The 25,095-nt window shown below is 57.1% G+C and overlaps 1 protein-coding gene across 1 annotated transcript; it reads right to left on the reverse strand.

Moving 5' to 3' along the window:
• Positions 1-1,742: 1,742 nt before the first annotated feature.
• On the reverse strand, positions 1,743-24,616 carry KCNN3 (potassium calcium-activated channel subfamily N member 3). The gene is made up of 8 exons (XM_054651289.2): positions 23,745-24,616; positions 20,901-20,996; positions 17,488-17,906; positions 11,821-11,962; positions 10,208-10,318; positions 8,716-8,843; positions 8,475-8,544; positions 1,743-7,993 (listed from the first exon to the last, which is right to left on the reverse strand). Exons 1-8 carry the CDS (start codon positions 24,459-24,461, stop codon positions 7,697-7,699), a joined length of 1,980 nt encoding a protein of 659 aa, XP_054507264.2. The 5' UTR covers positions 24,462-24,616; the 3' UTR covers positions 1,743-7,696.
• Positions 24,617-25,095: the final 479 nt, after the last annotated feature.

Raw genomic sequence — 25,095 nt, forward strand, 5'->3', positions numbered from 1 at the left:
TGCCTCCCACATCTGCTCACTCCCAGCAGGCAGATGCTGATTCAAACCTGTGCCCTGTGGAGCCGGTTTGCTTGGGATTTTCCTCGGCCTTGTGGAAAGCCAGTAGTTCCCCACTTTTTATGAAAGTTCTATCTGTAAGGAACTGTTTAGCAAAACAACAGCTTTGTTTGGGTTTTTTGGGGGTTTTTTTCGGGAGTTTTTCTGGTTTTTGGGTTTTTTTTTTTTGTGTGTGTGTTTTTGGGTTGTTTTTTTGTTTTTTGTGGGTTTTTTTGGTTGTTTTTTTTTTTTGTGTGTGTGTTTTTGGGGTTTGGTGGGTTTTTTGTGGTTTTTTTTTGGTTTTTTTTTTGTGTGTGTTTTTGGGGTTTAGTTTTTTTTTTGGGGGGGGTTGGTTTTTTTTTTGGTTTTTTTTTTTTGGTCGATTTTTTTTTATTTCGGTTTTTGGGTTTTTTTCCCCCCTTCCTTTTTTCCCCTCTTTTCTTCAGAATGCACTTCCCCTCCTGTCACTGCACATTCCAGCACTGATGCAGGCACATTGAGCTGGGTGTAAAAGGCTGCCCAGACCTTCACACCAACAGCATCCTCCTCCTCCTCCCTCCCACTCCTGGGACTGGGAAAGCAAAGGGCAGGCACAGGGAGGTGGAGATCTGCACTATGGCCATTATTACCTTTCTGTTCAGAGAAACTTTAATCCTGAGCCATTATTTAAAACAGATTTCATGCTGCACATAAAGATTAACATATTTTGCCTTGCCTTCATGGGCAGTATCAGAACCAGAGCTGCCTTTGTACAGCAGGGCTCTGCTGCTCTAAGCCATTAATCCTGGAAATGAAGCTCCAAGGGTTTAATCACCTATCAGAGAGCCCCCCGGGCTGCTGGAGGTATTTTTAGGATTTAGACGTATTAGCTCAAAACTAAAAAAGCCTGATTTATTGATTAATCACAGTTCAGCTACTGCACATCTCCCTCCTCCTCTGCTGGCTCCACAGCACCATGTTTAGCTGGGGGAGCTGTTTCTGTTGGCATCCTCCTAGCTTGCAAATGAGGGTGGAATTTGGGGTACCATCTTCAGGGTGAGCTGAAACCAGCACTGCCCCGTTGCTGGGCTCAGAGTGCTGCTCACTGGGAAAGCTTCCCCTTATCTCAACCAGTGCATTCAATTTGGGAAAGTTATGTGTGCGCTCTTTGCACACCCCAGACAACTTTTATCCTTGTGGTTTTTTATAGAGGTGAGGGATGAACTGGAGGGAGCAGCCCAGCTCTGATGTTTGAGCAGAGCTGGGTGAGCGTGAGGAGCCTCAGTGCAGAGCCAGAGGAAAAAGCACCAACCTCCTACGCTCCTTTCTCGAGCCACAGCCCAAGAACTTGGCAACCAAAAATCCTTTTGGGGACCAGGAGTCTGGAAAACTCCTCACCACTCCCATAGAACAAAGCACCTGGGGGTTCCCCCTGGTTTTCCAAAGTGCCCAGCAGCTCCTGGCATGGGGAGCCCAGAGATGTGACCCCTGCACAAGGGGACAGGGATTTATCCCCTGCCCTGGGGGCTTCCCAGGCTGTGCAGATGGACCCTGAGGAGCACCAACCTGCTTCCTGGGGATGAACAGCACTGCTGAGGGCAATCCCTGCACCCAGCACAACCCTCGAGCACAAAGTTTCACCTTGGCCAGGGGTGCCTGGGTCAGGAATGCCTGCCTGAAAGGAAAGAGCTCTCGTGGCTTGCAGAACAGAGGGTCTGAGGCACTGGTGGCTGTACGTATAGATCATATATTTGTGTGTGTAACTCTGCACACAGAGCTGCATCCTTACACACCCGCACAGGTAAATACTTCTAGATAGTGACCTCTTCAGATTAAAGTCCAAGGCACTTTTTACAGTGAACAGGTTAAAGCCATAGTTTAAAACATGCCTGTTTCTGGGTACAGCTCGGGTTTATGGCAATGCTGTGGGGATGGGCTGTTGTTGTACAGGCCAGCCCTCACTCCTGTCCTCCAGCTGAGAGACCGGCCCTGAAGGAGGAAGGTAAAGCCCAGGACTGGCTCCTGACCACAGAGAACATGCAAGCAGCTCCCACTGGAAGGTGCATGGGCAGTGCTGAGACCCCAGCGGGGGGAAGAACACTTTGGGTGGAAGAAGGAGCAGAGCTGGGTGCGCAGAGCCCCCAGCCAAGAGCACCCACTGGGCTCTGGAGCCCTGCCTGGTGCCTCACGGGGCTCTGAGGTGGCTCATCCCATAGGGAAATAACCAATGCCATGGGGAAGAAGCTTTTTCTCTCTCCTGCAAACTCCCCTCTCTACAACCTTGGACCCTTTGGATGCCTGTTAGGAGGGAGCTTGGAGTTAGGTGAGAAGAAGCTCAGAGCAGTCAAGAGCCTGGCAGCAGAATCTTCCCAACCTGCTGAGCAATCACCACCATTGCCCCCCACCAAACATACCTGGTGGCCAAGGCAAAGCCCAAGGGAGAGGACCAGGAATCCCCTGGCAGCCCCAGACCTGGCTGGCAGCAGCAGAGGCTCAGCCCTGGCCTCTCAGAAGAAGAACCAGCCTCTTTCCTCCATCAGAGCTGGTTTCTGCGGGGAGATTTCAGGTCTGGGGTCCAGCAAGGAGCATCCAGACCTCATGGCAGCTCATTGCTGCTGGGGCTCTGCTGGGTTGGACTGGCCTGGAAGGGTGAGACCAGCACAGCTCTATGGTGACAGCATGGCAGTGGCTGCAGCTCTGACCAGGAAGGGCCAGTGCAGGGACTTTTGGACTTTCTCTGGACAAAAGCAGCAGGAATTGTTTCCATAGGTGCTGCTCATTCCCAGACACATCGTGCTCTGTGAAAGCTGGCCAGGGCAAAGTGTGGCTGCCAAAGAGCAGTTTAAGACTTAGGATCCAGCAGGGATCAGGTCCAGCAGCTCAGGAGGGGCTGGAGGTAAGGTAGTGATGCTCTCTGAGGCTCAAGGAGCCCATAGAATCACAGAATCATGGAATCACAGAACAGTTTGGGTTGGAAGGGACTTAAAGCTCATCTCATTCCCCATGCCACGGGCTGAGACACCTTCCCCTAGACCAGGTTGCTCCAAGCCCCATCTAACCTGGCCTTGAACACTTCCAGAGATGGGGCAGACACAACTCTGGGCAGCCTGGAATGCTGAGACAAAACAATCCCTGCAGCCTCTTCTCATTTCTCTTTCAGGCTCAGGGTTTTGTCCTCCCATGCCATCATACCCTGAGGTTCAGCAGAAGCTGCAGCTCCCCAGGGCAGGGTGTGAAACGTGAACTGGACCTGTCCCAGTCTCTTCTCCCAAGTAACAAGTGAAAGGACAAGAGACAATGCCCGAAAGTCGTGCCAGGGGATGTTTGGGTTGGATATTGGGAAAATTTCTGGCGTGTAAGTGTGGCCAGGCTCTGGTACAGGCTGCCCAGGGCAGTAGTGGAGTCCCCATCCCTGGAGGAATCCAGAAAATTTGTGTTTGTGGCACTCGGGCACGTGGGCTTGGTGGTGCTGCTGGGTTAACAGCTGGACTTGATGCTCTCTGAGGACTTTTCCAACCTTAATGATTCCATAATTCTATGAAAATGTGCTCTGCAGCGCTGCTTTCTCAAGAGCCTCCACCCTGGAGGAAAAGGGGAATTTTGACTCTTGCAGAGCTTGTGCCCAGGGAGCAGAGTCCCTCCTTCTGCTGGAGGACACAACCTGGGGCAAAATGGCTTTCCAGAACCTGGGGAAAAAAAAAGGGGGGAGCCTGACCTTTCTGTGGGGAGAAGCAAAGCTCTGGTGCCACTGGGCCACACACAGATCCAGACCTGTTAGAGGTCAGCTTCCAAGTACTGGAAATGAGTACAAGGGTGATAAAGGATAAGAGTGTGGGTTCTGCACCTCTCCCTGTCCCCCATCCTCACTGGCAGTGGTAGCTGTACTCAGAAACAGACATTTTTGGCAGCAGCCTGGTGTTGCTGCCTTGCTAACAACCGTGTTGGGTACAAAACCATAATTGAAAGTTACCATAACCATCATAATATAGCAATATATTTCATAGTTAAAATAAACTATTATGCTTTCCCCTATCATTAAAAAAGAAGCGAGCAGTACAGAGGCAAGATGCAAACCCAGGTCAAAGCTCCTTAAGTCTGGACAGAAACATCCATGAGTTTGCAGAGAGATTGTGGAATTTTTCTGGGATTTCTAGGACAGTTCCTTGCAGGCGGAGCAGGAAGGAGACTCGTGGAGCCAAAAAAAAAGCCCCCAAGACTGTGCCAAAAATGGGACTGGCTGGGTCAGGTGGGTCCTGGAGGGGCATTGGCCCCACTGGGCTGTGGGATCAGATGCTTCCCAGCTTGCAGGAGGTCGGCATCTCTGCGATTTTCCTCTCGTGCTGTTCTTCCACCTCGGCTGCCGATCTCTTCTCTCTGTCCTGATGTCCCTTAGGGTACCCAAAGTGATCATCTCAGGTGTGTGGGCTGGGCTGGACTGGCTGGGGAGCATTTACTGGAGCTGTTCAGCGGGGCTGTGCCAGCCAAGGCTGCTGGTGACCTGGAGCTGCCATCAGGGAGCAGCTCTGGGTGGGCACGGCGGGCCCTGGGGGCTCCTCACTCCTCCTGCCTCCCCCCGTGGCCTCAGGTGGGATTTGGGCTCCTGGAGCAGGGCTGGAGGGGGTTGGTCTCAGTGCTGGCCATGGTGGAGTCTGGTGCTGGGAGCAATGGGTCAGGGCTGCTGCTCAAACTGGCAGGGGGGTGGGTGGGATAGGGGTGTAGGGATTGGGATGGGCATCCAGGGGGGTGGAATGGGGGTGAAGGGGTGGGATAGGGGTGTGGGGATTGGGATGGGCATTCAGGTGTGGAATGGGGGTGAAGGGGTGGGATAGGGGGATTGGGATGGGCATTCAGGTGTGGAATGGGGGTGAAGGGGTGGGATAGGGGGATTGGGATGGGCATTCAGGTGTGGGATGGGGGTGAAGGGGTGGGATGGGGGCTTTGGGGATTGGGATGGGCATTCAGGGGTGTGGGATGGGGGTGAAGGGGTGGGATAGGGGAGTGGGGATTGGGATGGGCATCCAGGGGTGTGGAATGGGGGTGAAGGGGTGTGGGGATATGGGTGTGAGGGTCTGTGGGATGCAGGGTGCAGGGTGCAGGGCACAGGGTGCAGACCCCAGGTCACAGGCAGAAGGGTGGCTGCACTGCAGGTTGTGCTGAGATGAGGCCAGGGCAGGAAGGCTGTGGGGTGCACAGGGATCCACTGCCCCAGCCCTGTGGAAATCCCACTGCAGCAGCAGCAGCTGCTCTGCCCCAGAACAGGGGGCCCTTGCTCCAGCTGCAATCCCAACACTCTCACTGTGGCCCTTAGCACCTCCAGGCAGCTCCTGCTCTTGTCTCACTTGGTTGGATTTCCCAGACTTGATTTGTGCCTGGCAGGGAGGTTCCTGCTGGCAACGTTGATCTTTAAGGATCAATACTTCCTCTGGCTCCCTGATGCCCCAGGACACATCTTCACAGCACCATTCCATGGGCAGTTTGCTCCTATCTGAAGCCCAGAAAGCATTTTTTTTTCTCCACCAGCTGCCTGCAGGCTGGGGAAAATGCTGCATTTCAGGCTCTTTCTCAGAATTTCTAACATATTCTCCATTGCTCTGCTGGGAGCCTCCTGAGAGAGATCAGCACGATGGACAGGGGGGGCACCCACAGGCACCCAGGGAGCAGCAGCTGGGCTGAGAATAGACCATGGGGGGCTTCCAAGGCAGCAGTGAATCCCCAGCCATCCGTGGGACATCAGTGATAGTAATTACAAGAGCTTGGAAGAGCAGCTCCTTCCCAAAGCCAGTTTCTCTCCCACTGGCCAAGGACCAGCAGCAATGGGCACGTGCCTGCCTGAAGGCAACAGGGATGGGTTGTGTTTGTCCCCTGCTTCCAACACCTCTGCAGCACAGAGATCTCATTTTGCAGCCTTCCTCCTCCTCCTCCTCCTAGGGCCAGCATGGGGGCAGCACTCCTCACTAATTTCTGCTTATTTTCTATGTAACTCCAGCTGCAGGGCACAGGGAGTGAAACCACCTCACACCACTGGCAGCAAGGAAATCCTTCAGCATTGGGGGTGTAGGGGTGGTGGTGGTGGTGCAGGAGGGTGGTGGGTCTCTACCCCTACGTGTGCACAAAATCCAGCATTATTTATGGAAGGGGGAAAAGTTACAAAGGAGAGCGTTACAGGCTGAGTATACCTGGAGTAACACAGTGACTGATTACAATTACTGACACTGCTGGGTGAGGTGCAATTAATATTGCAGAGTAATTACATGGTTACTTCATCTGTTTAAAAATATAGAAATATTCTCTGCTGAGTTTTCGTGGAAAGCAGCAAACACCAACCCCAAAGTCAGAGCCTGGCATGGCTCCATGCAAGGACCCAGGAAAGCCAGAACATGACACTGGGGAAGAAGAACTCAGGAGGAAAAAGGGAGAAATGGTGAAAGCAAACCAGAAAGTGGCTGGTTCCAGAAGCAGCCAGGTGATGCCAAGGGTACCTCAGGAAGCTGAACACCAGCAAAAAAACTGTAATGGGGTCTGATGTGCTGCTCTTTGGCAGGCATGGGCAGCAGTGCCTGTGCCAAGACGGAGCCAGAGAGTGCGGCTGCCCTCCACCAAACCCAGCAGAAGTGGCATGAAGGCCATGGGCTTTGTTTTAAACAGATGAAGCACCTGCCCCTGCTACCACATCACTTGCCAGTGAGCTCCTGCTTGATCCTGGTGGATTGGGCATTGCCAACTGGGCTCAAGCATGGATGTTCCCAGCACGAGTGGAGACAGCTGGAGCTGATGGGGTGTTCATCCAGCACTTCTGAGACTGCTGCAAAGAGCCCACTGGCTTTGCAAAGTGCTGGGAGGCTCCCAGCAGGCAGTGATGTGAGCACCTGGAGACCCCCTCAGTGCCCGAGCTGGCCTGCCAGCCCCACCACTGGCCACCAACACGTTGGCTCTGGGGGCAGCCCTGCGTGGCCCTGCACGCTGTAGGCACTGCTCTCCTGGCTCTGGCACGTGTCTCCAGGCAGAATGTGACACTAAGGACCAGAAAGAAGAAGTGTCCATCGTTTCTTCTCTGGGTAGAAAACACTCACAGCTCCAGAGAACTCCACAGGAAGGTTACAGTCAGGCATGGTCACCCAGCTGTCAGTGTGAGGGGGCTGTCCTGTGGCCAGGAGATGGAATGGAGCATAGGCAGCGTCAGCCAGAGCCTGCATCACCAACCTCCCCACGCTGGCATCTGCCTGGCGAGGTTTGGCAATCTTGAGAGGGCCAGGGGGCCAGGGGGGCGCCCCAGGGAGAAAAAACTCTCCCTCCGGTGTCTCCGTTGCTTCAGTGCTTCTGACTTGGTGTTTTGTTTTGTTTTGTTTTGTTTTGTTTTGTTTTGTTTTCAAATGTGAAGACCTGAGATTGAGCGTGGGTTTTTCCCGTCTGCCACCGGACGCCGCGGCACAGGCTGGCCCAAGGCATCACCTTCTGTCCCCTTCCTTCACCACGTGTAGAGGCACCTGAAGAGGGATGCAATTCCCAATACCAAGGCGTTGGCAAAGCTCCGAGCGACGCTCGGCACTGCTGGTCCCACTACTGGCTCCAGCTGAAGGCTCCTGCAGCGGTTCAAGGACCAGAGGAAAAGTTCACAGAGACCTCGCGATCTGTGTGGAAATGCTTCCCCTGTCCACGGCGGGGCTGAAGGGGCTGAAGTGTTTTAGCAGCTGCTTGAGCTCGTGTAAGGGGTGGGGAAGGAGGTGGAGCTGACCCCGATGGGGCTCTCAGAGAGAGGGGTCTGGGGGGTGCCCACGGGCACCCCAACCCCTCTGGCCTCCAGGACGGCGCTGAGCAGGCGCTGCTGCTGCTGCCGCAGCATGTCAGCCATCAGCAGGGGCAGGGAGTTGAAGCTGGCACTGAGCTGCTCCAGCTTGGATTCCAGGCCACTGATCTGCTTCTCCAGGTCCTCACTGCGGTCGTTTAGCTCTGTGATGAGGTCGTACATCACGTTCTGCATCTGGGGAGGGCACACGGGGGACAGTTAGTACCATGGCTGGAGGGGTGAATGCCACAGAGCTCACCCTGAGAGCTGCCCCATCTCAGCTCACCCCAGCTTCTCCAAGGGCTCTGCCACTGCAGCTTGGCTCAGCTCACCCCTTTACCCCTTTCTGCCCTGAGAGCTGCCCCATCTCAGCCCACCCCAGCTTCTCCAAGGGCTCTGCCACTGCAGTTTGGCTCATCCCTGGCCGTCAAAGCAAGGAAACTCTGCTGGCCCTGTGCTGCTGAGCCGTGGTACCCCTTGCAAAAAGGGTTGCAGGGAACCTCTGGCTCATGAATGTGTATCTCCTGCTTTGCAAGGGCAGCCATCCCACAGCAGCTATTCCTTGCTGACATTTACTGAGTCGGAGCATTTTGCGGTCAGCCAAGTCTGCTTTACTTATTCCAAGCAAAGAGAAACACTCAGTCTGGCCAAGCCACAGGGTTCCTGTGGGACTTGCCTTTGAGAGGTCGACAAGGGTGTTGGCTTGGTCACTCAGCTTCCTCTGCTCCATCTTCACGCTCCGTAACCTGGGGAGAAGGAAAGAGCACGAGGCTGCACTCCCTCCCCTCTTCCAAACTGCACTTGGGCACCTGCCTGCATCTTGGGCAACGCAAAACTGTCCCCAGAGCCCTGCCAGGGACAGGATCCTGCTTTATCTGGAGCTCAGCCTGCCCCCAGCCCACTGCACAGCCTCTTACTGGTGGATGGCTTGTAGGAACTTCCTCTGGTGCTTCCTGACTTTAGCATGGTCGATCTTCTTGAGCAGCTTGGTGTGTTTGTAGATCAGCCATGTCTCCCGCAGGACGTTGGCTGCCGCGTTCTTGATCTGAGAAGGAAGAGTGGCTGCAGGTCACCAGCCATGTGGGAGCCCAGAGGCGCTGCCCTGGCTCTGCCATGGACCTGCTGCACATGCCCTGCCCCAGCTGGAGCGGGGCTCTGCACCCACAAAGCTCTCCTGGACTGTTCCAGGGGATGCTGAGCACTTCAAGCAGCAAGAGAAGGCAGAGCTGTTGGCCCCTGGTGTACCCACATCCCAGTCCTGGCTCTTTGCCTACACACAAAGTTGTACCATAAACCTCAATTAAAAAAAAAACCAAAAAAAAACCAGTTTTTTTTCTCCACCAGCTGCCTGCAGGCTGGAGAAAATGCTGCATTTCAGGCTCTTTCTCAGAATTTCTAACATATTCTCCATTGCTATGCTGGCAGCCTCCTGAGAGAGATCAGCAGCAGCTTCTGCTGGGCACGATGGACAGGGGGGAACCCATCTGTGAATCCTGGCAGGTCCCAGACCAGCAGGTCCCAGTTGTGCTGCTGGTGCTGGGATGTGATTTCTGCAGGCTCTGTGCCTGAACCACAGCTGAGCTGCTCACTCCAGGAGCAATTGGCTGCTCTCTGCCTGGCATGGAGCCTGCAGATCCCTATCAATGGCAGAGCAGAGGGGCTCACCAGCTGTTCTGCTCTCCCAGCCTGGTCACACCAAGGTCCTGACTATTGCTGGGATGTCAGGGCTTTGTCTGGGGCTCTGCTCTCTGGGGTGAAGTGGGTGCCCTGCTTGCATCCCACCACTGCTTGCCTTTCCAAGGGCTGCACTGATGCTCCTTTTGCCAGCATCCCCTCTGAAATGTTTTCTATTGAGCAGGGGCCATTCTATGACACACCTCTGTTGGTTGGCTGATGCTTTGCCACGATGAGGCTGCCAACACCAGCGACCTCCTGCTGCTCCTACATGCTAGCAGGGATGTGACACCAGTTCTGGTGACCCCATGAGCACCCTGCTGCAGGCTCTCCTCAGGGGAGCCTTGCAGTATGGTTCTTATCTGTGGTGGACACTGAATCACTGAAATCCAGTTGTCTTCCTGACAGCAAGAGGAGTGAGATCATGCTCTGGAAGAGGAGGGAGTGTGCTCCCAAAATCACCTCAATGCCTGGAAGAGAGCTGCTGCTCTTTGTCTCAGTGTAACACTTGTGCAATGTCCACAGCATCTGGAAAACTTCCTCAGCAGTGGTACCCACAGGACCCGCACCCAAAGGTGCCAACACCTTCCTGTCCTGTTGTAGCTTCACTCAGAGATGCTGGCACCTCCTTCCACTGTGATACCCACAGGATCCAGAGGTGCTGACGCCTCCCTCCTGCCACGGTGGCCCAAACCCCAGCTCCTGGCACTCAGCAATGCCCCCATGGCACCTTACCCTCTTTGTCAGCTGTGTGTCCATCATGAAGTTGTGGACGTGCTTCTCAGCTTTGGTGAGCTCCAGCTTCCTGGCCACCACAGCCACCACCAGTGCTGTACATCCAGCACCCTGTGCAGGGACATCAGGTGGGGAAACAGTTTTTGTCACTGTTTTGTAACACCAGCACTCCCACCCTCACCCTTGAAACCTGCAGATTCCTAAAGCTACGTGTCCTCCCTGTTATCCTGACAAGATCTGGCAGAGCCTGGGTGTCCTTGAGTGGCTGATGAAGGGCTCTGTGACTAACAGGAGAGGCCAGGGCTGTCAGCAAGGTCAGCAGTGGTTGATGGGGAGCCTGTGCCACTGCAGACCAGAGATCTGCCCCGTGCCAGAGCCCTGTGGGATGAGGAGCCCTCCATTCCCAAGAGAGGGCTGGGCTGGGAGAGCAGTGGGGAAACACCAGGCAGCACAGGTGAGAGCAGAGAAGGGGCTCCAAATTCAAACTGGTGCGGCTGGGAACTCCCTTATCCCAGCAATCAGGGCCAGATGTGCGTGGCAGCCACCATCTCCAGTGCACATCTGTGCTGAGCTGTCCTTCCCAGAGCCTCTGTGCCTGCTGTGCTCCTGAGCTCTGCTCGTTCCAGCTGGGCCCCTGCCCCCAGAGCTCTGGCAGAGAGCTGTCAGCCTGGCAAGCTGTCCTTAAAGAGCCATTAATTAACCTGCTGGCCTGAATCCTTCAGTGTCCTCAAAGGTCCTGCTGCACTCTCTGGCTGCCACCAGGATCAGTGACTCTACCCTGGTGCTGACTGCCCAGCAAAGCCTCCAACCCCACAGGGCATGGGGGTCTCCGTTCCCAGGGGTGGGGGGACACTTTGACAGATGGGGCCTCACTTCAAAGTCATCTCTGGCTGGGCAAGGGTTTTGGGAAGCTGGAACCCCCTCAGCTGAGCCAGCAGCTCCTCCTCTGCTGGCAGTTGCTGCATCACCCCCATCCACAGGGATTTTCTCCCACCAGAAACACCAGCCTAGCTGCATCTGGCCTCATCCAAGACACATCAAAGATTTGCAGGTGATACAGGATGAATTCTTCCTGGTGGAGCCCCCCCAGCTGATGGTACTCATGGGGTCTGCCCTAGCTGGGAGGAGGGATGGCTCCATCCCCAGGGCCTGGAGCTGAGGTGGGCAGAGCTGATGGCTGGGGAACATCTGTGAGGAGCCCCCAGCTGCTCCTTCAGCAGCCCTGGCTGGAAAGGAAAGTCCCACAAGCCAGGAGATCTCGTGGTGGGCTTCTAAGGGCAGGTACTCTGGAGAATGGTGGCCTTTTGGCTGAGAAGGAAAGGAACCCCTGGCAGATGAGCAATGGAAGCCAGATGATGTGGACCAGGATGGCCAAGGGATGCTCAGGTGCCCTTCTGCTCCCTGACTCCACCCTTACTGACTGTGGGTCCAAACCCACCCCAAATTCATCAGCTGAGACAACTCTCTGAACTTCCAGGCTGTGAGACCTCAGAGCTGGCCTCATTAGGCCTTGTACATTGAGAAACAGGCACTGGTAAACTCCAGAGGCCCCTCCTCTGCCATGGAGACAGGCAGAGCCCACAGAAGGGAAAGCAGCTCCGCATGGCCCTTACCATGATGCCAGTGAGCAGGCAGACTCCCTTGCCACAGTAGGTGTGTGGGACCATGTCCCCGTAGCCAATGGAGAGGAAGGTGATGGAGATGAGCCACATAGCACCCAGGAAGTTGCTGGTTACATCCTGCTGGTCGTGGTACCTGCCAAGGAGACAGGGGCATCAGTGTCACAGCAGGGGACAGGGATGGATGGGCAGAAATGGGGGTACCTGGGCTCCCCCAGCCTGGGCTGGGCTGGGGTGCAGGATTAACAGCGCAGTAGGATGTGCCATAGTGGCAGTGCTTGCGTAATTTCTGGCACTGGGAAACCCAGATGGGACAAAATGAGAGCAAAAACTCGGTGGAAAAGGCTTCTGCTTTCAGTCAGACCTGTCACCACATCCCAGCCCTGTTGTGTGTCCCCAGTGGTGCTGCAGTGAGGATTGGCTGGAGGGACAAAGAGCTGTGGCTCTGCACAGGCTCTGAGCACAGCAGCTCACCCTTGGCATAGCCCCCTGCATCCCACTGCTGCTGTGGCACTCCAGAGGGCACAGCTGCCAGCAGAACTGCTGGGGATGGGCCCTGTGGAGCCTCAGGCACAGCCTTGGCTTTCAGGAACACAGGAACAGCTCCCACACACTCAGGACACAGCACACGTGGAGTGGCTGCAGCTTTGGGAACGCTGCAGATTTTCCAGGTCCCTGCTGGGGATGTGAGGTCAGTGACCATTCTGGCTGTCCCAGAGCTGGGTTTTGGCTCTTCCAGCAAGCACACAGAGAGGGGCCCCAGCTGCCTCCAGCTCCCCAGGGCACAGCCAAGGCAGGCAGGTACAACTGCCAGGGATGTGGTGCTGACTCCTGGCAGCCAAACTCAGCCCTAAGCTGGCAGGGGCAGGCAGGGCCTTTACCCCACTATGAACAGGATGGTTGTTCTCCTGCCTCCCTGGCAGGCTTCTCCCAGCCTCTTCACAGGATCTGGAGAGGGAAAACAGATGGAGCTTTTGGCAATCCCAGCTCCAAGAGCACCACTCGCAGAGCAGTTGGGTTTTCTCCTCTTCTGAAATGTTTTTTTCCCTCAGCTGGAGACTCAAATGAGGTCCTGGTGCAGGAGAAAGCACCCTCAGCCCTGGTGAGGCTCACTCTGGGCAGGGCTGGCCAGGGGAGATAGAGCCCACAACCACAGTGATGCTCCCCAAAATTCCAGTGCCAGCAGTGGGGCACCCACGATCATCCCAGAGCTGGATAGGTTATGGGCTCTGTGGGAGTTAGGGCCCATAACCACAGTGATGCTCCCCAAAATTCCAGTGCCAGCAGTGGGGCACCCACGATCATCCCAGAGCTGGATAGGTTATGGGCTCTGTGGGAGTTAGGGCCCATAACCTCAGTGGCACTCCCCAAAATTCCAGTGCCAGCAGTGGGGCACCCACAGTCATCCCAGAGCTGGATAGGTAATGGGCTCTGTGGGAGTTAGGGCCCATAACCACAGTGATGCTCCCCAAAATTCCAGTGCCAGCAGTGGGGCACACACAAAATTCTCCCATCCAGTGTCTTGTCCTGAGGAGATCTGAGCCCACCTCATCCCACAGGGTGCAATGTCCTGAGGGAACAGCCCCAAGAGCATCATGCTGGACAGGGGGGGTTCCAGGCCTGCTGGACAGAGGGACATTTTCTCCACTGAGCAGCATTTTGAGCAAGATTGATAAACCAGAGGGGTTGACCAGAAAGAGGGGCCACCTGCTCAGACACCAGCAGCACTTTCTGGGGTGAAGAGCAGAGGGTCTGAGGCACTTTCTGTCATCCCTTGACCTGCACACAGCCACCCTCACCTCTCTGGCTGCCCTGAGCATCACCTACAGCCCTGCCCTGAGTGCAGCAGCACCAACCCCAGGCTCTGGGCAGCCCTGGCCGCTGCTCTGGGCACACGTTTGTGTCCCAGGCATCTTTTATGGAAAATCCTTTCCTGAGGAATTTTTCCTCCTGAGAAGCTGAGAGGCCTCAGGAACAAAATGTAACCAATGGTTATCTGCTGCTGTGGAATGCAACAGGTGCATCTGGGATTGGGCTCATGTGGATGTTTCTAATTAATGGCCAATCACAGCCCAGCTGGCTCGGACAGAGACCCCGAGCCACAAACCTTTGTTATCATTCCTTCCTATTCTATTCTTAGCCAGCCTTCTGATGAAATCCTTTCTTCTATTCTTTTAGTATAGTTTTAATATAATATATATAATAAAATAATAAATCAAGCCTCCTGAAACACGGAGTCAGATCCTCCTCTCCTCCCTCATCCTCGGACCCCTGTGACCACGGTGCCACGTTCGGGCTCCGGGCAGCCCCGGCCGGTGCACCGGGCACACGTTGGGGCACACGTGCGCTCCGCGGGGCCGGGCGGGCGCGCACCGGAGCGGCGGGCGGGGTTGCTAAGCAGCGAGAGGAGCGGCCCCGCGGCGCACGGGAGGATGCTGAGGATGCTGAGGATGCTGAGGATGCCGAGGATGCTGAGGATGCTGAGGATGCCGCTGCTGCCCCCACAGCCACGGAGAGCACAGCTCGGTGCCGTTGTTGCGTTGTGATTTCAGGGTTTACCTCAGAACCTCGGGTCCCTCCGTGAAAATTCCCTGCCAGGTGTGTCAGTCACCTCTCTCCTTTCCCCTCCCAGCGCTGTCTGTCAGCCCTGGAATTCCAGAAGTGATTGGCAAAATTCAAAAGATGCTTTCCACCCCTGGAGGGCATTGGGCCATCCAGGTGTCCTTTGTCCCTTTGTCCCTCCCCTCCTGTCCCTGCTTGGTGGCTCCCTGCCCCTTCCCTGCCCCTCTCCCCAGGGTTAAAGGAGCAGCAACCCCGGGCTCAGGGAGTTCTGTTGGAGCTGGTGCTGCATTCAGAGGCCTCTGGGCCAGAATAAAGCTCTGGATCCAAACCCTCCATCAGAACCAACTCCTTTCCTTCACCATCCCCTTAAAGCTTCTCTGGCAGAGATAAACCTGAGGAGCAGCCCCTGTTATGGGGGGAAGCTCCATCCCAGCAGCACCAGAGCTCCTGCAGGCCTGGACTTGTCTGCAGGGCCCAGCTGCAGCACCCAGGCAGCCCAAAGTGTCTGTGGGGTGAAACACCACACACCCAGCCAGCCAAAAGTGTCTGTGGGGTGAAACACCACACACCCAGGCAGCCAAAAGTGTCTGTGGGGTGAAACACCACACACCCAGGCAGCCCAAAGTGTCTGTGGGGTCAAACACCACACACCCAGCCAGCCAAAAGTGTCTGTGGGGTCAAACACCACACATCCAACCAGCCAAAAGTGTCTGTGGGGTGAAACACCACACACCCAGGCAGCCAAAAGTGTCTCTGGGGTGAAACACCGCAGTTGCTGCTTTTTGGTTCAGCAGCAAGGGCCAGACAAGCTCAGGCACGTCCTGTCTGGCTAGATTGGTAAATATTCCAATAAGATGTGGCACCCCAGCCCCAGGATGTCTTGGAGAGGCACCACCACCTCTAAACTGCCTGGGCCCAGTGGGTGCTGCTGGGGAATGGTGCTGCAAATGGCTGGAAGCTGTTTTCCAGTGCCAGTGGGCAGGGGGACACGTCCTGGGTAGCCCTTGTGGGAGCTGTGTGAGGCCCCCAGGGCTGGTGCATCCCCCAGGGATGTGGCATCCCTCACACACAGAGCGTGTCCCAGGGCCTCTGCATTCCCCCAGCCCTGCATCCCCCAGGACTGACGCATCTCCAGCCCACCTGGGTTCTCTTCTGCCTCTCTGTACATTGAGGGAGGTGATGGCAACTGCCAATGATCTGCAGTGCCTCGTCTGCATAATTTCTGGGGATTTTTGTTCCTGATAGTTCTTCGTTGCTTCCTCCAGCCTGAGCCTTGCCAGCTGTTGGATTACCCTCCTGTGTGTGTCCTGGGTGCCTGTGCTCCTGCTCCCTGCTGAGGAGGCACAAACCACAATCTCTCAAACACAATTAGGCAGTGCCTGAGCATCCAGCTCATAAGGAGAGCATCATTAAGGGAGGCAGGAAGGCAAATGCAGGCAGTAAAAGCTCATAAAATCTCAGCGTGCCGTCCCACGCCACTGCCACAGCACTTCCAGCTGCCCTAATGCCCCTTTGCAGTGTGAGCACAGCAACGGGTCCCACCCCGAGGAGGAGGGGGGTGGCCTTCCTCTCACTTTGAAAGCAATCTAGAAGCAACCTGGGTGTCCCAGGTAACCCTGGGCTGCCAGTTGCTGTGATCCCTCACACCTCAGCTCCACGAATGACACAAAGCTACCACAACAGGGCAGCTCCTGGAGGAACCTGCCCTCCCTTCCCCGGGTGCCGCTGCACTGTGGCTGTGGAGAAAACCTTCTGGCACAGCCCTGGGATGCCACCAGCACAGCCCCCTGGTTCCTTCAGTAGACAAAGAGTGGTGGCAGGTCCCTGAGAGATGGAGGTGCAGTGATACCCACCAGGCTGGTCGCCACAGCAACCCCGGTGCTGAGCACGCTGGTGCTGGCGTGATGCCATCAAGCTGTGGGTATGTCACCACAGTGTTGTCATGGCAGTCACTTGCAGCGATGCTGGAGCCTGAGCCAGGCCCTGTCACTCCCCATCAGCACCTCTGGGTCCTCCCCATGCACAGCCCCCAGCTCCCAGCACTCTCCTTGTCCCCCAGCCGTGCTCCTGGAGCTTCTGGCACCACAGATGTTCCCTCCACAAGGACCCTGTGAGGACAGGGCTGACCCTGCTCTGCTTCCTGCCTGTGCAATTTATCATCTGTAACAGCAGGGCTCAGTGCAGGGAACCACTGAGGCCCCAACACCCCCCCTCCTCCAGGCTGTTGGGACATCACCTCTCCATTGAGAATTCCAGACTGCCGTGAATCCCAAACCACAAACTGCTGAGCTTCCAGAGGCACTGCACATCATCACGCATTCCTGAACCGCTGCACATCCTGAACTGCTGCACATCCTGAACCCTGGAGCTTTCCAAACCTCCACACAGCCCAAACTGTTTGTCATGCTCGTGTCCTGAGCTACTGAGCATCCCAAACCTCCCTGCATCCCGAACCTCCCTGCATCCTGAACCTCATCATGCATTCCTGAACTGCTGCACGTCCTGAACCGTGGAGCTTTCCAAACCTTCCCACATCCCAAACTGTTTGTCATGCTCGTGTCCTGAGCTACTGAGCATCCCAAACCACTCTGTATCCCAAACTTCCCTGCATCCCAAACCTCCCTGCATCCTGAACCTCTGTGCATCCTGAACCTCTGTGCATTCCTGAACTGCTGCACATCCTGAACCGTGGAGCTTTCCAGACTCCACACATCCCAAACTGCTGTTGTCATGCTCGTGTCCTGAGCATCCCAAACCTCCCTGCATCCCAAACCTCCCTCCATCCTGACCCTCTGTGCGTTCCTAAACTGCTGCTGCACGTCCTGAACTGCTGCACATCCTGAATTGCTGCACATCCTGAACCGTGGAGCATTCCAAACCTCCACACTGCTGCTCATCATGCTCGTATCCTGAACTACTGAGCCTCCCAAACCCCCCTGCATCCCAAAACTCCGTGCATCCCGAACCTCTGTGCATCCTTAACAGCTGAGCACCCCAAACCACCAAGCCCTGAGCATCCTGAGCTGCCACAAACCCCTAACCCCAGCTCACTGCAAACACCCTGAATCCCAGAGCACCAGGCACCCCAGCCCCTCTCACCTCTCACACACACGGACTGTCCACGCAGCGATGATCCAGAGGGAAATGCTGAAGACCAGCAGCACTGTCCCGGGGCAGATGGTCATGAGTGTCTTCATGACGAAGCGGGTGTTGAAGTTGATCTTGTTGAGTGCCCCGATGCTGCGCGAGGAGGCGTCGGTGAAGAGCTTGCTGTGCAGCAGCATCACCCGAGCGATCAGGTAGAGGCGCAGGAACATGGGGATAGACAGGATGATGTCCACATCGGCCTCTGCCCGAGATGGTGTGTAGGAGAAAGCCAGGCGAGCTGTCCAGAAAAATTTGTACTCCCCAGGGATGGGGTGTATGGCACAGACCAGCATCTCCAGGCTGATGTAGAGGATGCGCTCGTACGTCATCGCTATCCGCCAGTCGTCAGCTCCATTGTCGATCACAAAGAGCTGCCAGGATGCAGAACAGTCACCAGTGGCCCCACAACCTGCCCACTGCCATCCCTGACCCTCCCTCCGCAGGATCTGGGGGTCAGAGCTAAGAGGAGCGCTGGGTGTGGCTCAGCCAGAAGGGTTGGGGATGGATGGGGGAAGAAAAACATGGGAATGAGTCACCACCAAGCTCTGTGCTGCCCTGCTAGTGTGTGTCAGGGATGGTCACCAAAACTTTAAGGTGCCTGGCCTTGAGCACACACACCCAGGGACAGCATGGGGACAAGCTCACTCAAAATCTGGCTGGCAGGAGCCCACCTCCCAAAACATCCCCCTCATCCAGGCCACAGAAATGGGCAAGCCATGGTGCCACAGAGCCCCAGCATGAGTCACCCCAGTCCCTCTGCTCCTGGGGTTGCACTGATTTTGCTGACAGTTGTCACACCCTGAGTGCCAGGGCAGTATCTGGGCAGTGAACACCACAGTCGGAGCATCCAGCTGCTGGCGGAGATGGGATTCAGTTGTCATGGCAACTGACGGTTCATCCTGGGTACAGCAGCTCCTCTCCCATCATCAGTGATGGAGCTGGGGTCTCTGCAGGAGCTGGGAGGGGGTGGCAGCTCCGTTGGCCTCCCTGGGATGCCAGCAGAGCCCTGGGAATCACCCATGCAGGTGACTCGGCAGGGGCAGTCCTGAGGCTGCCATTGGCTCCTCCCTGGTGTGACAGGGACACCCGGCAGGAGGGACGGGCTCGGGGCCCCTCTGCAAGCAGCACTTGCCAAAGGAAGCACCAGGAAGGGATCCAAGGGGGATGTGGCAGCTGGTGCCATTGTCCGTGTCCTCAATCCCTCACTCATGGAGCGACGCTGGCTCGCTCACAGAGCCAGGGCTGGGCAGAGCCCAGGCAGAGGGTGAGAGGTGAGTGGGGAGCACGGCCCCAGCTGGCCCTGAGCCCAGGAGCAACCCCCCAGAGGCCCCAGTACACCTGTGCCAGCCCAGCGTGGCATTTGGGGCTCTCCCTGGGGATGGCAGGAGCCACGGGGACTGAGTCACAGAGTGGCTGTCCCAGCCACCTCCCTTTCTGTAGGGAAAACTCTGCTCCTTTTAGCTGCTTTGTTTGAGAAATTGTTTACAAAAATGCTCCAAGCTGTCAAGGGAGATCCTCAGGCATTTAGCAAGCTGACAGCCTATTCCTTCCTGGAAAAGGGTGTTAAAATAAACAAATTAGCAAGCGGAAAAGGCAGGAGCCTTTTGACTGTATGAGGGGGAACTGCCATAGGCCAGGGAGGGGAAGGAGCAAGATTTGGGCAGGATTCCCCTGAGCCAGCCCCTCTCTGTTCTGTACCTGTAAAGCATCAAAGTGGGTTTCCATGGAAACCTGGAGTGGTTCAGTGGTACCCAAGGGGGCATTTCCCAACACATGCAGCATCACTGGCTCCAGCAGGGGCAGGGACAAGATCCACCATGTCTCCAGAAAAACAGAGGCCAAGAAAAGCTACCAAGACGCCTCATGAGGACTAAAGTTTCACCAATAGCCTGAACAGCTCCAGGCACTCCAAGCACAGGGATGAGGGGGTCTCTGCTCATCCACAGCACCCTGGCAGGAGCTGACAGCGTTACCAGCACTGCTCTCCTTCACCTGTTGTGATATAACGTGGTGCTGAGTGATGCCTCAGCCCCAGAGAAACTGAGGCACAGGAAGACCTTCAAAGGACTAATTAACACAATTAGTAGGATGATAGAATCACAGACTGGTTTGGGTTGAACAGGACCTTAAAGTTCATCTCATTCCACCCCCTTTCATGGGCAGGGACACCTTCCACTACCCCAGGCTGCTCCAAACTCTATTCAGCCTGGCCTTGGACACTTCCAGTGATGAGGCAGCCCCAGTTTCCCTGGGCAAGAGCTGAAGAGGGAATCCTGAGGGAAGAGGCTGATTGTTTCCTAGGGGCTGGGAGGTCTGACAAGTGCCATGGCCAGCTGAGCACAGTCCCCCACCTTGGCCAAGAGGTGCAAGAAGTTGAGGATTTACAGCTCTGGCAGCCCCATTCAGTTTTTGTTGGATTGTCAACAATTTCTTTATAACATTTTATAACACTCAGGGCAATGAGCAGCCAGCACTACTTTGTTTGGAGCAGATCAAGTCCAACTCATCTCATTGTCTCATTCCCTGTCTCCCAGCGTGACTGGCCTGGCAGAGCAGCTGGGATCATGGTGAGGTGCAGAGGGACAGCACAGTGGCACTTTGGCTCTGCTCAGGGCAGGAGAGGTGGGATGACCTGTGTGCTGCCTGGGTGGATGCTGTGTTTGCCCAACCCACTGCCAGGAACAACAAGCAGAGAGGAAACAGCGAGCACGGAGGGCACAGCTCACCCGGCTGACCCCAGCCACCGTCATCCTGGGGTAAATATTATTGCAGCAACAAGCAGAGCTCTCAAATATTTGCATTGAGCAACTCAAAACCCCCAGGCTTGGTCCCCATGGGTGCAGGCTGAGCTGGAGTGGGGACTGGGGCAGGCAGGGAGTGGGTGCTGCTGCCAGCCCCTCCATGGCAAAGCCCCCCAGCCTCAGGAGGGACAGGGTGGGATTTTGGTGCACTCAGGGCCAGGGGTTTTGACATCCCTTGCCAGGATGCTCCTTCTCCTGCCTGGTGATTCATTCCTCCCAGGCCCTGAGCAGGCTGGCATTGTGCCGAAGCACAGGGAAGCAGAGCTTTCCTGGAACAAACTGGGACTCCTTTAACTTCCCAGGGAGGAAGAGAGTGTGCAGCCCTGATTAGGAAAGGATTTCTTGGCTTTCCTTGGCACTTTGACTGCCTTGAGCCCTTCCTGGCTGTAGTCTCCCCAAGCCACCAGTATATCTGCCCAGCACCTGGGGCTCTCACAGACCAAGAAGTGCCCCCCAAGACCCTGACAAAGAGGAAGGATGCTCCAGGGTGTGAGCTCAGGTGCTGTGTCCCACTCAGGTGCTTGGCAAACCCCACAGCCCCTCACTGGTGATACCAGGACCTACCTGCACCTCCCGGGTGTGGTAGGCGATGATGAGGCCCAGCAGGATGACGGTGGAGAGGCTTATAAGGCATTTCAGGGCCAGGGAGAACATGGAGTCCTGCAGGGGGAAAGCAGGGAAGGCATTAAGGGGCACACAGCTGTGGGGTCTGCTGGCACTGGGCTCCACACCCCAAGGGAAACACTGCCCCCAACACCTGCTATCCCATCCTCAAAGGCACTTTTGCTGCTTCAGCTTCCCCCCAAGCAGCTTGACACAGTAGTAAGGGCACCATCAGGACCATCAGCACCACTGGTACCACCAGCAAAAATAAAAAAAAACTCTTTTTAAATTCTGTTTTCTGTTCTGCTGAGTGCAGTTCCCAACCTCCCCTCTGAGATGTGCAACATCAGTGCCCCAGCCCCATCCAGCCTGAGCCCAGTGTTACGGTGTCCACACAGAAAATCTAACCAGACCCTCCAGCTAATTAGCCTTATGTAAATTAAACCAGCCCCTGATTCCCTGATGGCTGTGAAAAGCAGGATTCAGGGTTCCCTTTGGATGCTGGTTCACCCATGTGCATGCCAGCCACAGTCCAGCCCCACAGATGGGGAGAATTGGCAGCCCCTCACCAGGATGTTACCCCAAACCAATCCCCCTTAGCCCCCATCCCACACCTCTGTGCCACCCCCGGCCTGCTGAGGCCTGGCACACCTGGCCTGCCAAGGCCCAGCTCGCCCATGGCACCCAACCCTTGGCTTCCCCAGCGTGCTGGGCTGGCTCTGGGCTGGCTCTGGCCTGGCTCTGGCCTGGCTCTGGCCTGGCTCTGGCCTGGCTCTGGCCTGGCTCTGGGCTAGCTCTGGGCTCCCTCTTCCCCGTGCTCCTCATCCCCACAGGCTGTTTGCACGCAGAGAAGGGACTATTTGCTGTGGAGGCGGCACCGCATTGTTAACGACTTGGCTCTGGCTGTGCAATTGTGTGGATATAATGGCTGGTGCTAAGAAAAGTGCTGTGACTAAACACTACTATTAACAGGCAAGCTCCGGGGCAGCATCGTGCCAAGGTGGCTCTGGCCAGACCCTTCTCAGGGGCACAAACCCCGCGTGGGGCACCTGGCGAGCGTCACACGGGGTGTACCAATGCCTCCTGCCTGAGGAGAGCTGTCAGGAAGAGCCATTCCTGCATCCCAAACAACATGGGGTCAGGGCCAAAGTGGGGAAGGACCTTGGCACCCCTGGCACACGTCCTGCTGCACCGGGGATGCCAGGATGCCTCACACAGGTGGTGGGAGCAGCAGTACTGAGAGGCCCTGTCCTGCCTGCAGTCAGTGAACAGGCAAACCCTGGCCAGTGTGTCCCTGCTGCCCAGCTCAGCCCTGGCACCCTGTGGCTGGCATGGCTGGGGCTGTGGGGCAGGGCTGGGGCTGCACTGCCTGCGCCCCATCTGCACCACAGGCACTCCCACACCCGTGATCACGGCCCTGCCGCCGAGTTCTGGTTTCCCACCGGGGGATTCACTCACAGCTGCTGCAAATCTGGCCAAGGGGCCTGCAGAGGCCAGAGGCAGGCACTGTCCTGCACCCTGCTTGTGGCTGTCAGCACGGTTGTTGGTGTGACAGTGGGGCAGCAGCGTGTCACAGCTGCTGCATGGCAGCAGCGCTGACTCACGGGGTCTTCCCCAGCTGACACAGCAGCTCCATTGGGCATGGCAGCATTCTGCTGGTGAGGCTGGACAGTCCCCCTGGCGCCAGGCACGCGGGCACACGGAGCCTGCCAGCCTCAACAGGTAGCAGATGCAGGTGGGGGATGGTGGTTTGGCATTGCTCCTGCCAAAGGGGGAGTGGGAACCACCAGAAAAAAAGGCTCTGGCATTGAAGCATCTTCCTTTCTCGGCGAGGATGCCAGCTTGGCATGCCCCAGCCTCAGACAGAGCAGTGCAGCTGCTGCCTGCACCCCCCATGCCCACTGAGCCGTGCAAAGATGGGGCTCAGGACCACCCCCCCAAACCTGGCTGGGGAGGCAGCAGGGTCCCCAAAATCACAGGAGCCCCGACTGTATTTCTCCCCTCCTCCACCTCCCGTGCTCGCAGTGCCCATGGATCATGGCAGGAAGGGGGGAGCAGCCCCTTCCCACCGCTCCTTCCCCTTCCCACCGCTCCTTCCCCTCCCCGGCGGCACCGGGACCCCCGCTGGCTGCACCGCAGCCCCCTCGGCAGCAGCGCCGGCCCCGCTGACGCCCATGGGTGCTGGTGGGGGTGCCGATGCCTTCCCCCCTCTCTGGATAAGTATAAATAACATGACAGATGTCTATACAAAGAGTTATTCATATCGCTGCCAACCAGCGCAGCCCTGGGAGCAGGAGCTGGAAGGGACGTGGGGGGGAGAATTATAAATAAAAGACACTGTCCTGCAAAAAAAAAAAAAAAAAAAAAAAAAAAAGGCAAAAAAGGCAAAAAAAAGGCCAAAAAAAAAGGCAGGAAGGGGTGTGGAGGAGGAGGAGGAGGAGGGAGGGGGTGCTTCGCTGCACGGCCGGGGGCACAGTGCTCGTGAGGAGTGCACTGCCATGCCAGCAACAGGCACCACAAACCTCAGTGGGTCGGTGCCTGCTGCTGCTGCAAGTGCCTGGGGCAGGACCGGACAGAGCAGCAGCCGCCAGCACGAAGCCCCTGCAGCTCCAGCCGGGTGCTCACCCTGTGCAACACCTGTGGCTGCGGCATCCGCTAAAGAAAGCGCTGGGAACGTCCCTCCAGTCACCAGCCAGCCTGTCTGCCCCTGCTCCGCTCCACACGAGCTCCATATTTATCCCGTGGCACAGATGGGGCAAATGGCTCCGCGCTCACCCCGCACACACCCCCCGGCCCCGCCGGTACCTTGGAGTAGAGCCCCCAGGAGAGCTCAGTCTCAATGACCATGACGACAATGCCAAACATGCCGAAGATGAGCGCGTAGTCACTGAGGCGCTTCCTCTTCTCGAACAGTGCCCGGCGGTGCCCAAGGCGGTATCCAATGTTCTGTGCCTTGCGCTTGGGCCCCTTGCCAAAGGTGGTGGGGGCCGGCCGGGCGGGCGGGCGGCTGGGACGGTGGGCGGTGGGCGCATGGTTGTCCTCGCGTGAGACAACAATTTCGGGGGGTTCGCCGGCACCAAAGAGCTGCAGGGGTTGCGCCTCCGGCTCGGCCTCGATGAGGTTCCGTCGGGATGCGCTGAGTCGGCTGAGGGGCTTCATCACCCCCCCGCTGTACTTGCAGGAGCTCATGGCGATCTCGGTGAAGGGGTTGCTGTCCCGCCGGTGGACCAGAGGGCTGGGCTGCCGGTGTTTGCTGCTCGCCACCCCGGAGCCCGCGGGGTGGTCGCCGAGGTTGAGCTGGCTGCCGTGGCGGGAGGAAGGGTGGAGGGCGGCGGGGGCGGCGGGAGGAGGAGGAGGGGCCCGTAACGACCCGGGCGAGGAGTGCAACAGGCTGTGCTGGAGCGGCGGCAGCGCGGAGGGCGGCGGCGGTGACCGTTCATCCCCCGGTAACGGGCAGGGACACCGACCATCCTCCTCCAAGTCCCCCACGCCCGAATCGTGGAGATGCCCCGATGTCTCCATGACGGCGGTACCGGCGCCGCTTTGCAGGGCACCGGTTCCGCTTTACTTGCCACCGGCCCCGTTCGCTGGATCATGAATGGGCTCCGTTGCTCTCGCCGCTATCGCCGCCGCCACCGCCCCCGCCGCTGCCGCTGGCCCGGCCCCGCAGCGCCATTGGCCACGCTGGGGCTCCCCGCAGGCTGACATCATCCCCGCCCGCTCCCCGCTTTGGATCTCCCCCCCCAGCACACCCCCGGCTCCTGCATCTCTGCGGGGTCGTTCGGGACTTGTAGTGCACGGGGCTGCACCGGGCTGCACCGATGGACGAGTCCCGAACGACCCCAAATCTGGTTAACCCGTTGGGTTCCCCCTTCACGGGCATCCCCCCTCCTTTGATATGATCCCCTTTAATCCGTTTAGAGGCCGGGGATTACGAGCAGCAGCCGGAGCAGGTGTTCCCATCCTGGCGTGGGTCACCCCATGGACGGGGGGCACGGGGTGTGTGTGTCCCACGGTGTCCCCAAGGTCGGGGTCAGGGTAGGGGTAGAGCCAGAGTATGGGATACACACATACAGATCTATATAGGGCCCTAATCCCCCCTCAAAACCCCCAGCCCACCCAGGCACCCCCAGCCCCTGCCGTGCCCAGCTGTTGC

The sequence above is a fragment of the Agelaius phoeniceus genome, chromosome 31 (genome assembly GCF_051311805.1).
Source record: "Agelaius phoeniceus isolate bAgePho1 chromosome 31, bAgePho1.hap1, whole genome shotgun sequence".
Classification (NCBI taxonomy): Eukaryota; Metazoa; Chordata; class Aves; order Passeriformes; family Icteridae; genus Agelaius; species Agelaius phoeniceus.

Bases quoted from the DNA above. Each gene is read 5' to 3' on its own strand.
- KCNN3 (XM_054651289.2), bottom strand. From the start codon at position 24,461: ATGGAGACATCGGGGCATCTCCACGATTCGGGCGTGGGGGACTTGGAG. The intron at 8,844-10,207 runs GTAAGGTGCCAT...CTTCCTTCTCAG, and splicing joins ACACACAGCTGACAAAGAGG to ATCAAGAACGCGGCAGCCAA. The intron at 8,545-8,715 runs GTAAGAGGCTGT...CCTTCTCCCCAG, and splicing joins TTCCTACAAGCCATCCACCA to GTTACGGAGCGTGAAGATGG.